This window comes from Geotrypetes seraphini, chromosome 1 (genome assembly GCF_902459505.1).
Source record: "Geotrypetes seraphini chromosome 1, aGeoSer1.1, whole genome shotgun sequence".
NCBI lineage: Eukaryota > Metazoa > Chordata > Amphibia > Gymnophiona > Dermophiidae > Geotrypetes > Geotrypetes seraphini.
Window position 1 is genome coordinate 538,132,538 of NC_047084.1, and position 14,937 is coordinate 538,147,474.

At 39.7% G+C, this 14,937-nt stretch overlaps 1 protein-coding gene across 1 annotated transcript in view; it reads left to right on the forward strand.

The window, feature by feature from the left end:
* CAMK4 (calcium/calmodulin dependent protein kinase IV) overlaps nucleotides 1-14,937 on the forward strand; it is a 312,089-nt gene that overhangs the window by 267,619 nt on the left and 29,533 nt on the right. Inside the window, exons 6-7 of the mRNA XM_033929125.1 lie at nucleotides 6,404-6,494; nucleotides 8,955-9,029. Coding sequence (XP_033785016.1) covers nucleotides 6,404-6,494; nucleotides 8,955-9,029 — 166 coding nt within the window. The remainder of the gene's footprint in view (nucleotides 1-6,403; nucleotides 6,495-8,954; nucleotides 9,030-14,937) is intronic.

Genomic DNA, 14,937 nt, shown 5'->3' on the forward strand with positions numbered 1-14,937 from the left:
AACTTGGGGCCCTTTTATCAAACAGTGATAAAAAAGCGGCCTTAGCATGCCCTTGTGCGGGTCATTCGTGCATGCTAAGGCCATTTCTACTACTGGGATAAAAAAATGGACAATTTTCCTATGAATGGCCAGACGCTAATTTTCCCATTGGTTTGTGGCCATTAGTCAGTGAGTCCCTATTGCCACCTATTTGTAGACGTTAGAGACTCGCACAATAAACCTGTGATAATCAGTTAGCATGCGGCATTATCCCCTCTCTACCCCCATATCCGACCCCAGTGCATGTGGGTAGCACTTGCACATCTCCAAATTATCATGGAATACCTCAGCGTGCTCTGTAGTAAGCCATTTTTACATAAGAACATAAGAATTGCCATTCTGCGACAGACCGAAGGTCCATCAAGCCCAATATCCTGTTTCCAACAGTGGCCAACCTAGGTCCCAAGTACCTAGCTAGATCCCAAGTAGTAAAACAGATTTTATGCTACTCATCCTGGGAATAAGCAGCGGATTTCCCCAAGCCATCTCAATAATGGCCTATGGACTTCTCTTTTAGAAAATTATCCAAACCTTTTTTTAAACCCTGCTAAGATAACTGATTTCACCACCTATTCCAGCAATGAATTCCAGAGTCTAATTTTTGTAGCAGTAAGCACATGTTAGTGCTTATTGCAGCTTTTTAAAAGGGCCCCTTGATTTTTTTCTCTCCTTTTGTTTCCTAAGTGCTAAACACTGTGGTACTGTAATGATGATATACCAAGGCAAATCTATGTCTATGGGCAAACCTGGAGGTTTCCTTAGTATTTGGTCACAATTTAAAATACTAGCAATTAAATTTACAATGAGCTTGCTCATCCATGGTATGTGATGAAGCAAGGCTGTTATCTGCATGCTTCAATATTAATCTGGAATTAAAAACCTAATTAATCACTGATGTGTTTTATACATTGCAGTTCAGCTAACTAAGAAGCATGACTATATAATTTATGCGAGTGGCTGGAGATCATTTGTTAGACATGTACTGTTTAGAACATTATAGAGCGGGCAGTGAGAGCACCTGGTATGAATATGCGCCATGTGAGCAAGAACTCAACAGCCATGCTAAAGTTAATTATATTTTTGATGCCATTCAGATATTTTTGGACTGTATCATGTAAATGAGGATTTCTACTCCATTAATTTTACTGCTGTATCTGTGTCTGTCTGTTCGCACGGACTACACACTGTGGGAAATGATGAGTTCACAGCACTAATTATTATAAATAGAGCAAAATGTAGATGGAGGAATTCAATCAACTTCTTTCTTCTGTGACTTTTTTCTCTTCTTTCTTTTTTTGTGGATTGATAAATTCTGAATACTGTGTAATATGGACCTCAAGCCACAGGTTCACTGTTGGTTTTTTTTTTAATGCCAACTGCAGCATTTTAAGATTTTCCCACTGATTCTATAAACTTGTGCACACATTTTGATGCTTAGGGACTCTTCCCTTTTTTGTTTCAGTTTTGTTTTTAAATGGTTTTAATAATGATTAGTGTTTTAAAGGATGTATTGTTATTCCACATATGTTTTTAAGATAATGTTCACCGCCTAGAAGGCCGATTGGGCGGTATATAAAATTTTTAAATAAACTTGAAACTTTTTACTAAACTACGGTAAAAAGTGGCCTTAGTATATCCTTATGTGGGTCCACTCCTGTGTGCTAAGGCCATTTTTACTGTGAGGGTAAAATGGGTGATTTTTCTATTTTCTGTATTAATGGCCACTTGCTAATTTTCCCTTTAGCACAGTGAATCACAAACTGTGTGCTGCGGAGATTTCAGGTGTGCCGCAAGTCACCGACACCAGCTGACTGCCTACGGAATGGGCCTTTTGCAGAGAAAGGCACATCCTCTAGACAGTCAGCAAGAGCTGGTGCCTCTCCCCCTCTCCTGTTGAGCACCCCTCTCTGATGGCTCAGAGCCTCTCTGCAGGGCCATTGCGGCGTCGGTGTGATGATGTCATTTATGCATGTGATGTCATCGTGTCAACGTCCACGCACTTCTGGGTGCCCTCCAGCGGCGGCCCCCTGTTTAGTGTGCCATGGCTCCGGATAGCTTGTGAGACACTGCTTTAGCACATGGTCATTAGCTTGTGAGCCACCTATTTTGTAGGTGTTAAGGCCTCAAGCACTAACCATGCTGTTATCAGTTAGCATGTGGCAATGTAGCTGCACTAGCCTATTAGTGCAGAGTCCCCAAACCTGCCCCAAGCGCTAAAAAATAAATTTTATTTTTTAGCACATGGGTAGTGCTCGCCGATCCCAAAATTACTGCGAGTTGCGTGAGCATGTATTTTTAGCTTCAGTAAGTGTTATTGCTTATTGTTTAGTAAAAGGAACTCTAAGTGGCAATTTGCATACAAGTTATCAAATAGTGCCAATTACATATAACTTAATAGTAAAATTAGCTTCTAATTGGTGCTGATAACCAGTAATTGGCTATAATTGATGTTCATTGGCACTAATTAGTAGTCAGTATTTTATAAATTGGATTCTGTAATTGGCGCAATAGGCCGATATCAAAATGTCAATCATACTTAGGTGCCCATTACAGAATTGTGCCTAACTTAAAACTCAGGCGCCTGTAATATAGGCCAGGGTTTTAAAGGCCTACATTATAGGTGCTTAAGTCCTTTAGACATTCATGCCTACTTTGGTGTTAGGTTTTGGTGTTAGGTGCCGCTAGGCGCCTATCTTTTGTAAAATCGTGCCTAAGAAGATAGGCGCCTATTTTAAAATGAATTTTTATTCCAATGAAATGGGAATAGTACGTGTAATCATAGGGTTATCCTCGCATAGTCGCAAGCACTCTGCAGAAAATGTCAGTCACAGCTTTTCAACTCCTTCTCATTCTCCCCGGTCTCTACTGTCCCCCTTCAGTTCTTCCTTCTACAGGTGAGCATGAAGGTGTCATTCTGTTCTGCTTCCATTATTTCTATATTTTTGCAGTCTCTTTCAGTTGTTCATGGGTTTTACACGGCTCCAGGACCGGCTATGCCTGCTTGGAGAGGAGCAGACTCTGTCTACAGTTGGCAAGTGCATCAATTGGGAACCTGTTCAGCCAGCCTGCTGAATATGTGTGGAACTCAGGGTTCCAGGCCTTCAGCATTTGCTCGCTTCCCTGACTTGGTCAGGAGCTTGAGTGCAGGCAATTAGACATCAATAATGTCCTTCGGGGCTCTCATGGGGAAATTTGGGGGGAGGGAGTCTGAAAAACTGTGTTTTGACTGTTTCTATAGATAGAGCCTTATTATCCCCCCCACACACACATATCATATTTTTGATAACTTTTGGTCAAACCTGAAGCATTTTAAAGCCCTTTTTTGTGCCAAAATGCGGCGGCAGCGGCCATCTTGCATTTCCCAATTTTTCAAAATTCTCAAACTTTCTCAAAACACCTTGTTTTGCTTCAAAAATGATGGGGATGTAATACCTCTATATCATGAATTATTTGTGCTGGATGGGTGGCTGACCAGGGAAGGAGGGGTGGGAGCCTCAGGCATGGCATGTTGCTACTATTTGGGTTTCTGTCAGGTACTTGTGACCTTAATTGGCTACTATTAGAAACAGGATACTAGGCTAAAAGGCCTAGTCTGACCCAGTATGGCTATTCTTATGTTTTTATTTACATACTTCATCTATTCCACTTCTGAGATATTCTAGGCCTAAATAAAGTCATTTTGGATTTTGAGGAAGAGACATCTAGTCAACATTCCAGGATTAAATGTTGCAATTCAAGGTTCTGTGGCCACCAACTTGCACCTTCCCCCCATTTTTAAAATATAGTTGTATGTTTTAAAAATACCACTGGTACTTGATTCATATTTGTTCCTTTGAAACTACAACTCTGTGTACAGGGTGGGTGGGTGGGTGGAGAAGAGAATGAGACTTGTATACTGCTGTTTTGTGGTTACACATTCAAAGTTATTTACATTTTTCAGGTAGTTATATTGCACCTTCGGCAATGGAGGATTAAGTGATTTGTCCAGGGTCACAAGGAGCAGTGATGGGATTCATTCCAAAACCTCAGGGTGCTGAGGCAGCAGCTCTACCACTAGGCTACTCCTCACCTCCATAGCCTTGTGCAATTTGGATTTGCCCCCCAAAAAATGGCTGTGGTGAACTAAAGAAATACATTTCATCACAAGTTTGAGAATAGTTCCTGGTTTAACTGTTTATAAGGACATAAGAATTGCCATACTGGGACAGACCGAAGGTCCATCAAGCCCAGTATCCTGTGGCCAACAGTGGCCAACCTAGGTCCCAAGTACCTAGCTAGATCTCAAGTAGTAAAACAGATTTTATGCTGCTTATCCTAGGAATAAGCAGTGGATTTCCCCAAGCCATATCAATAATGGCCAATGGACTTCTCTTTTAGGAAATTATCCAAGCCTTTTTTTAAACCCCGCTAAGCTAACAGATTTCACCACATTCTCTGGCAACAAACTTCAGAGTTTACTTACACGTTGTGTGAAGAAATATTTTATCTGGCCTGTTTTAAATCTACTACTTAGTAGCTTCATCACATGTACCCTAGTCCTAGTATTTTTAGAAAGAGTGAACAAGTGTTTCACATCTAACTTTTCCACTCCATTCAGCATCTTTATCATATCACCCCTGAGCTGTCTCTTCTCCAAGCTGAAGAGCCCTAGCCACTTTAGCCTTTCCTAATAGGGAAGGCGTCCCAAACCTTTTATCATTTTCATTGCCCTTCTCTGTACTTTTCTAATTCCGCTATATCTTTTTTGAGATACAATGACCAGAACTGCACACAGTATCCAAGGTACAGCCGTACCATAGAGTGATGCAAGGACATTTTAACATTTTCATCTTTGTTTTCCATTCTTTTCCTGATCATTCCTAACATTCTATTTGCTTTCTTAGCTGCTGCCGCACATTGAACTGAGGGATTCAACATATGCTCAACAATGACACCTAGATCCTTTTCCTGTGCAGTGACTCCAAACATAGAACCCAGCATCATGTAGCTGTAGGTCAGGTTCCTCTTTACCACATGCATTATTTTGCACTTGCTCACATTAAATGTGATCTGCCATTTTGATGCCCAGTCTTCCAGTCTCATAAGATCCTCTTGCAATTTGAACAACTTTGTCATCAGCAAATTTAATTATCTCACTAATTATTCCCAGCACAGACCCCTGAGAAACCCCACTATTTCCCCTTCTCCATTGATAATATTGACCATTTAAACCTGTTCTTAATCCATAATAGGACATTACCTCCTATCCTATGACTTTCTAATTTCCTCGGAAGTCTTTCATGAGGTACTTTAGTCAAATGTCTTTTGAAAATCCAAATACACAATATCAACAGGTTCACCTTTATCCACATGTTGATTCACCCCTTCAAAGAAATGCAGTAGATTGGTGAGGCAAGATTACCCTTGACTAAAACCATATTGCCTTTCAATAATCCATACTAACGTATATGTTCAGTCATTTTGTTCTTTATAATAGTCTCTACCATGTTTCCCGGCACCGACGTCAGACTCCCCATCTATAATTTCCTGGATCACCTCTGAAACTCTTTTTAAAAGTCAGCATCACATTGGCCATCCTCTATTCTTCTGGTACTATGCTGGTTTTTAAAGAAAAATTACAAATTACTAACAGTAGCTTTACAAGTTCATTTTTCAGTTCTATCAGAGTTTTAGATGTGATTCTTAGAGGTCTTGAGAAGGGGGTATATGGGCATAAGACAGGGCATCCCTCTTGCCAGTGATATACGGGGTTGTGGGGGTTACGGAGGCGGGACTGGGCATCCTTCCTGCCGGCGACGTTCGGAGAGGGGGTGGTTCCGGCAGGCTGGACTGGGCATCCCTCCTGATGGTAGCTTATGCGGTGAGGGGGGGAGGTAGGGGACGGGTTGTCGCTAAACTTATCGCGGAAAATCCCTTGCCGTGATAAGCTCAGCGGCAACCCGATTCCTTAACCGGCACCTGTGACATGGACGCCGGTAAGAGAATCGGTTTATTAGGTGGGTCTAGGCGTCTGTCCATGAGGACAGATGCAATTGAAATTCTCTATAGAACGCCCGTGTGTGATTCTCAAAAGCCACTATACAAAATCCAGCCCTAATGGTCTGTTAACACTGCTGCACCACCTAGCCTTTGTTATCTATTGATTAGACACTTAACTCCATTTGTTTTAAGCTTTCAATGTTATGAAGGCAAAGGGAGCCAGATTCAGAGTGGAGTTTTGAGAAATATATTTTATATAACTCTTAGATCCGGCAAAATTAATCATTTCATGCTACATTTGTAAAAACTTCAGAAACAAAATGATCTCTCTAAACATAATAACTCAATGAGGTTTTATTCTTTGGGTTGTTTTATTTTCTTGTAGTATCTGCATGAAAATGGGATTGTCCATCGTGACCTCAAGCCAGAGAATCTACTTTATGCAACTCCAGCTCCAGATGCACCGCTAAAAATTGGTAAGTGAAATATTAGTGATGACTTTTGTATTCCTCTGTTGTTGAAGGATTTAGGTGCACTTTTATCGTGATGACCCTCCCTTCTGTCATATATATCACTCCACTGGAACAACAGCCATTCACTTCCACCAAGGAAGTAAGGAATCTATCTCTATACGTACTAGCCACTGTTAATTGGCATGGTAATACAAGTTACATCAACACAGCAAGTGTAATGACCATAGATAGGATAGGATAAATACTAATGCATATCCAATTTCATATAGAAAAGTAAATTTTATTGATTGAGAGACCTGATATGGACCATGTTTTGGCAAGAAACCTGCATCGTATAAAAGATGCTACTTATATCAGAAGTTGATAGTTAATAGGATAGGACAAATTTAATTTAATTTTTAGATTGTTAGGTCATTTTTAAAAATAATTTTTTGTAATCTTCCTGGCTAATCCAGTATCTTAGAATCTGTAATCTGCATTGAGTTGAAGAGGTGCCAAGCCAACTCTAAGAAATGAATTGTTTAATCTATTCTTTTTTTTATCACAGGGTGATTATTTTGGTGTGATTCCCAATTACTTTTTGTTGGTCTTCTAATTTGAAATTTATTCACCTTAGATTTTAACTGAGAAACATCCACATGTAGGGAATATGAGGATGTCCATCAGATCCATAGTGGTACACAAATACTCCTTGGAGTGACGATGTTCCAAAATGGACTTTATATGAAAGTGTCAAAGTTCCAAAGGTACACTGAAATCATCCATATAAAAATAAATTCATCCATATAAAAATAGATTATCCACATAAAAGCCTTAAAGGACCTAGTCCACTAGGGATACAGGACCCAACATGGTCCGCGTTTCGACAAAAAGTCTTCTTCAGGGGTCCTATAAATAATGAGGGGTACATTGAGAATGCATGTAAGTTATGAATGGTAGTAGTAATGAGATATAAGACTGTGAATGATATCTAACATGCAAAGAGTATGAAAGATGTGTGTGTGTGATAAAGGACACAGTGATATAAATGGCACTAATAAAAATAAAAATGAGTTGGTGAAAAATCATGGTAAATATCATAAATATGTGAAAACAGAAAATATTTGAGTCTATGCAAAATGCAGAGTGAAGTGAAAAACTTAAATATATTATTAAAATGGTGGACGTGCGAAGATCATGCTAAACAAATGATCTGTGAATACTTGTGTTTAAACAAGCTAGAAAGACACAAAGGGAACTATATAGGACAAAAAAATGAATGAAGATCCTGGGGGTCCTATAAAGGTGAAAACGTGGGAAACTAATCAATACAAAGAGATTTAAAATAACATTGAATTTAAAAATTTCAGGAATGAAAACCATATATAAAACTCTGTACTACTGCCAAGTATAAAATGAAGCATATTAGCAAAGCCATGTAAGAAAGTTTTAAAACCCAAAAACAGATACAGATAAGAGAAAAGAGAAAGGGATACGCAGTAAAAAAAAAAAGGGGGATGAGAGCTTCTGATAAAGAGGCTAACTTGAAAATCTAATTGAAAAACCTAATAAGTCAAAAGCCATACAAGTTAGCATACCCAGTGAACTGTGATTGAAAGAAAAACAGTGAGAGGAAAGCCACAGGGAAATGATAGTGGGGGATGGGTTCAGAAAAGGAACCATGCTGCACATTACTAAATAACACTAAACTATGCAAAGTAAAAACAGATAAGGGATATAAAAATACATAACTGAATACCGCTGATTAAAAGGAAAAAAAAACCCCCAAAGAGGGTCATCCAGTAAACAATATGGAAGGCCTCCAGTGAAAGTCATAGAAAAATAAAAGCTGAGAAGGACGAAATCTAGAGGAAAGTCAAAGACCCTCTCTGGATTTTCTTCTCTGTGGATATTTTGGGGTCAATTCCTTTCGTTTTTTTTTTACACATAATACTCCTTAGCATTTAGTGAACCCTTTGCAAATGGTCCCAAACATGCCCTTCAAAGTGCGTGGTAAATTACATACACCCCTCTGACCTGTTGAATTCATTTTCTTCCACAGCAAATAGCTTACGTTTTACTAAGGGTCCATTTTACAAAGCCACAGTAGTGATTCTCTCATGGCAAATGTACTGAAGCCCATTGGAACTGAATGGGCTTCGGTGCATTTGCTGAGGCTTTTCCACATCTATTCTGTATTATTCCTTTATTATAAGCTGTGTTTTCCCAGTTGGGGGGAGGGGGGCAGTGGTCCATGTTTATGTCCTGATATGAATTCTGAGTTACCCTATGCGTTTTCTTCTCTTCTGCATCCACTTCTTAAATGATGACAGCTTTCAATAAATGTTAAAATGCTATACCATGTACAGAATAGAGGAATAAATATGAACTCATCCAAATTTCCGAACCCTCTCTTGTATGCTGTCACAGGTCAATGCAATTTTTTTAATGTATTTTTATTTATGCATCTGTTAACTTTTATAGCTGACTTCGGCCTTTCCAAGATTGTGGAGGATCAGGTAACCATGAAGACGGTATGTGGAACGCCAGGATATTGTGGTAGGTTATGACTGTGCAAGGTAGTTTCCAAGCTCTCATTATTTTACTCTGCTGAAAAATATCTCTCTTTCCTAGATCATAGTCTGCTTAAAATACCTGTGGAAGATCATAACAAGGGAAGGGATGCCTTAGAAAAAAAATTCTGCTTCTTTTCTTAAAAAACAAAACAAAAACTGTGTCTGAATTCAAAAGGGCCTGGAATAGGCACGTGGGATCTCTCGTGGATCTCTCGGAGAGAGAAAGAGATAATGGTCACTGCGGATGGGCAGACTAGATGGGTCATTTGGCCTTTATCTGCCATCATATTTCTATGTAGCACAAGAGAACAAAAGAAAGCCTTGTAGCACTGTCATTAGCCGCTGTTCCAGAAATGTATGAAATGTTTTGGAAAAAAACTAAACAAGGAAGTACATTTTCAGCAGGACACTCTCCCATGGATTCTGTAAACATCACCCAAAGTTGAGCACTCAGATGTGCCTGGAAATTAATTAGTCAATTAGATACCAACAATCTATTATTGGAGTTAATTGGCACTTAATTGGTTGGTAGGGGGGTGGGTTGCCCAAGATGGCTCACGTTACAGGCTGTTAGGCAGATTATTCCGGGGCTTTGCTGGAACTTTGCTTCAAGAAATTTTCTTAGAATGTCAAAAAGGAGAGAGAAAGTTCATCATGTTTTACTGAGTACCTCTCTTGCTGGACAATCATCTTTGTTCCAGTTTGACTAGGCTGGAAGGCTCTGGGGCTCCCTCTGCTGGCGCCCTGCAACAGAGAGAGCAGGGACGCTTGGAGGAAGTTTCTCTTAGTCTGCCCGCTCGTTCCCTGCCCCAGCCTTTAGCAATCAGCTCTCCGTTGTAGACGTGAGTGTCGTTAACTCAGGCACAATCTCTAGAGGAGAATGGGGTATCCGAAGTAGAACTGCCTGGTTCCACTGAATTCTCAACCAGTGGATCTGGAGAGGAAAGCCTGGCTGTACTACCGATATCAGCTGCATCGGTAGACATGATCCGGATGGATGTAGCTCCTGGTATAATATCGAGTTTCCCAAGAAAACCATGCACTTTAGAGGTTCCTGTTTGCACTTTATTGTTGTTATCTTTGATGTATTTGTGCTTAATAAAGATGTAAAAAAAAAAAAAAGTGGATGCAACTGCAAAAGATTTATTACAGGGAAAAGTTAGGGGCTCAGTACTGATTTTTCAGCATGTGGAAGGTAATTCTATAACAAGGTGCTTAGAATTACTAATGATGTCATTTACGGCAGATTTCAGTAATTCTGGCACAAATAGAGAACTGGACCATTAACTTTAAACTTAACCCCCCCAAAAAATGAAATTTTTTAGTTTGTCCAAATGATAATATTAAGGAAAATGTACTTCAACTTAACAGACATAATTTCCCGATATCTAATACTATTAAAATATTAGGTGTTGTGTTAGATCATCATCTTACCTTAAATGATTAGATGGATCTAATGATAAAGAAATGCTTTTCTGTCCTTTGAAAACTGCGTACGATTAAGAAATATTTCAATCTAGCGTCATTTAGGCTATTGGTTCAGTCTTGAGTCCTGTCTGTCCTGGATTATTGTAATATAATTTATTTGAGATCTCATAAAAAATTCTTAACAGGTTAAGAATAATACAAAACTCAGAGGTTCGTTTGATCTTCAGTCTGAAAAAATACGACCATGTTAGTTCTTTTTACAGACAGCTTCATTGGTTGCCGTTTGATGTAAGAGTTTTATTTAAATTTGGCTGTACTTGCTTTAAAGTACTATTTGGTTTAGCTCCAGTTTATCTTGTTTCTCATTTTGAATTTCATAGAACAAACATGAATACACGCAAATCTTACTGGTTTGCATTTCCATCACCTAAAGCTTGTCGTTACACAAGATTTTTTGATCAAACTTTAGCATTCCAAGCTGGTAAAATGAATTCCTGGTGGAGTACCCTAATTCCTCAAGCTCAATCTTATCCAGCTTTTGGAAAAGCATTAAAAACTTATCTGTTTGATAAATTTATATCTTAACTGTTTTAATATTGCACATATGATATGTTTATGTGATGCATTTATATGATTCGTTGATTGTCCAGCTTTTCTTGATGTAAACCGCCTAGAACTCATGGTATGGCGGTATACAGAAATAAAGTTTATTATTATTATTATTATTATAGAATGAGATGGTAAGCAGGTGCCTATTTCATGCCTCAACAGAATATTGGCTCTGAGCGATCCTCTAAAAAGTAGGCTGGTCAGGGGCAGGCCAGAGGGTAGTGCTGGGGGAGATGCCGGGGCTTGTGCAGGTATACTTCATGTAGTACCTGAAGCTGCCACGAGAGGCTATAGCTACCATTTTGGAGGTGTGGAAGAAAGGGCAGGAGCAAGGGGGCGCACTCTGGCCCCTAACGACCCCTCCGGATCACCACCTATTTTTGGTAATTCTGGAAGGGTCTATGTAGCCATGGGGCGAAGCCTGGCGAGGGGTGGGAGCCTTGGCTGCTGGTTGGGTGAGGGGGATGAGTGAGGGAACAAAGGGGTTGGGGAGGTTGGGAGGGGACTCTGGGGTGTGGTTTTAGTTTTTTAAATTACTTTTTTAAAAAGCACAGGAGGAGCCCGAGGTACCTGAGCCAATCAGGGCCTTAGGCCCTACCTGTGCATCACATGATGCACCGGGGCGGGGCCTAAGGCCCAGTCACATCGCTGGAGGCCTACGGAGCAGGAGGGACTGAGCACTCCACCTGCTCCCAACTTTTTAAGGGAGGGGCATCCGCCCACATCCGGTGACAGGAGGGAGTTGGCATCCATCCTGCTGGTTTTTTTCAGAGGTGGGGGGGAGGTATTTGCTGGCAGGAGGGAGTTGGCATCCCTCCTGCCGTTTTGTTTTTTTGGGGAGCCGGGCTGATGGCAGGAGGGAGTTGGCATTCCTCCTGCCTTTTTCTTTGGGGGGGTATGTTTGTCAGGGGGGGAACTTTTTGCATTTTTTAAAAATTGGCCAGATATTTTGCATGTGTCATGTAATACACGCAAAATATCAGTGCCATTTTTTTTAAAAAATGAAAAAAAAAACCAGGCAAACCTGTCAGCAACAAAGTTACTGACAGGTCTATAACAGTCGGGTTTTACAATGGCAAAACCCGATGCAAATAGCCAAGCAATAGTTAGTGAATCAATCGCTTGGCTAGTTTGCATGGGTGGATCGAAGCGGATAGGAGATTCATCGGACAGCAGTTTAGTGAACTAATGACCCGCTTTTATCAAGCCATGTTAGTGCTTTTTATCGCTGGTTGCTGCAATAAAAGCTCCGATGCTCATACAGATTCTATGAGCGTAGGAGCTTTTTCTGCAGTGGCCAGCGATATAAAACCTTAACATGGTATGATAAAAGGCAGCCTGTTATTTATGTGTGATATTTTGAGGACTTTTCGGGATATATTTTGCACATGAATAATTAGAACTAAAATTATTGTCTGGACTAAAATATCACTGGCATTGAGCTGATGTTGGACTTTCTGTGTACAATGCAGAATCCAGCATGTCTCACAAGTTGTAATTTATTGATGTTCTTTCAATCAAAATAAAAGTTAGAAACCCCCCTCCCCCACTAGAGGCTTAAAATGTTTATTTGCAATACCTTATGCCCATAAAATTGCATAAAATTATCTTTCTGCTTTGAGTAGGGAGATGTGGGGAAGAAAATTAAGACTGCGGGGATGGGGAGGGAACTGGGATGAAAAATGCAGGGACTGTGAGGGGATGAAGATGACTCTCTGGTTTGGTTATTTCTTGGATCAGGACTTTTATCCCACCACCCCACTGGTATCCTGTTGATTTTTTTTCCAGATAGTGGTAGTTTTATTTTTGAACATGTGAAAATCACTGGGTGGTCACACTAAAAAGTCTGTAACTTCATGTTTAAAGTTAATTTCATTCCACTTATCAAATATATGTAAAGCGTCTACAAATAAAGCATTAAAATATCAAGATGAAATTCCAAGGAGTAGCTGAGAAACCAGCAAAAAACCTCTAGGGGTTTACTTTTTTTGCCTTACTGTTCTGCTCCTACTTTATGTGGGCATTTGCTCTGTTTCTTGTATAAGAATAAGTTGAAGTGTTTATACTGAGATGTGTGAGTGGAGTGTGCTCTGTGGACTTAAATCCCCAGAGGGCTTTGCTTCTCCCAGAAAGCTAGGCTGGATCCACAGAGCTTAAGCCTGCCTTTCTTCTTCAGTGTGAGAGAACAGTTGCCATATTTGTAGACCATATGGCTGTATGAGAACCTGAGTCTAGTCTTGTTCTCCTACCAGGTTTTCACCCATTATTTCTAACAATCTAATATGGCTTAGGTTCTATATCTGAGTATGGAGAACAGTACTATTTCCACACGGTATGGACACACTCCCAGCTCCCTTTTTGAATAAGAGGGGCTGGTAGAGTAAGAAGATTCTGTGTCAAAGTTGAACTGCCTTGAAAACATCAATTCTAAGTGTTTATTTTTTACTTCATGTTATTAAAGAAAATTGTTCAAGAACTAGAGTCTGGCTGATAACACTAAGATTACAGAAGTAAGAATTAACTGAATAAGAGCCTCATACAATTGCCTATATAACTCAGAGTGAGTTCAGTAGTGTTTGGATATTCAGAGAAGGCCTTCTTTTCAGTATAAAACCTGAGAGAAATCTATGGTAAAGACTGTACAGTAAAGCTGTAGTTGTATAGTGAGCTATAATTAGCACACTTACCATGTACCAGCTGGGATTTTTATATGAGTTCATTTAGACATGTCTGGGAATGACTTTAAAAAGTTGCATGCAAAGAAATCTTGGGAGAGAAGCATATTAAAAATTGAAGTGCAACAAATACCCATACACAGTTTCACATCCGTATCTACCACTTCTCTTTTATACAAATTCAGCTGAAATGATGACTCTGTGTAGGATCTTGCTTAGATACATCCACAATGCATCCTGTGAACTCCACATCTCATTCATTCTTGGCTTTTCTTCCAGCAAAGGCAGAAGATATGTATACACATTACAGTGGTCCACTAGCTCTGTGGCACTGCTAGTTGGAATGTCAGATCTTATTTATTCAGAATTAGTTCACAATATTTTAGTGGGTAGCTCAAGGTGAGTTACATTCAGGTATGGTAGGTATTTCCCTGCCCCAGAGGGTTTAGAATCTGTACCTTTTTACTAAAGGGAAAAACTGTAGACTTCCTTTATGTGGGTTCCAAAACACTAATCAAATAAGGATAATTACTTCTCCCCAAAAGATAAAAATCTTTAAAATATTTCATTTCAAAATATTTTTGAACACTCCTCCATCAGGGATCAGTTCTTCACGTGAACACTAGGCTTCCCAAAAGATTAATATAGGATGCACTGTGTTGGTAAACATTACTCTGCTTTCTCTCTCAAGATCCTTCCTAGGTTAGACCAAATCAGGCTAAGGTAGTTTCTTTCCCTATACAAGGTCTAGCAAGCTTTGGAGAGTGGCAGGTCCTTGGTGCTTCTTCATATCTCCAAATAATAAAAAAACAATATGTATATAAGGCTTCAGAGAGTCTCCCCTCCTCCTCCAATTTAACAGGATGCACCCACTGTCTGGAGACTTACAAACAGGTCCATCGGCTATTTCTGTCACTTTGCACACTGGTCACCCTAGGAGCATAGATTCCAGAGTTTTCACTTTAAACATAAAAGACAGTTCTTGGGGTACTGTTAAATATGTATAAGGTTGAAAGGACCTTTAAGCATTCAGCTTAAATTGACATTTACAAACATATAAATCTATTTTCAACATTTTGAGCCTTTGCCTTTTGAATTAGACTTCATTTCTGTCTACAGTATATACTGTATCAGTCTTGCAGAGCTTCCAAGGAGGCTGACCTCCCATCCTACCCTGCA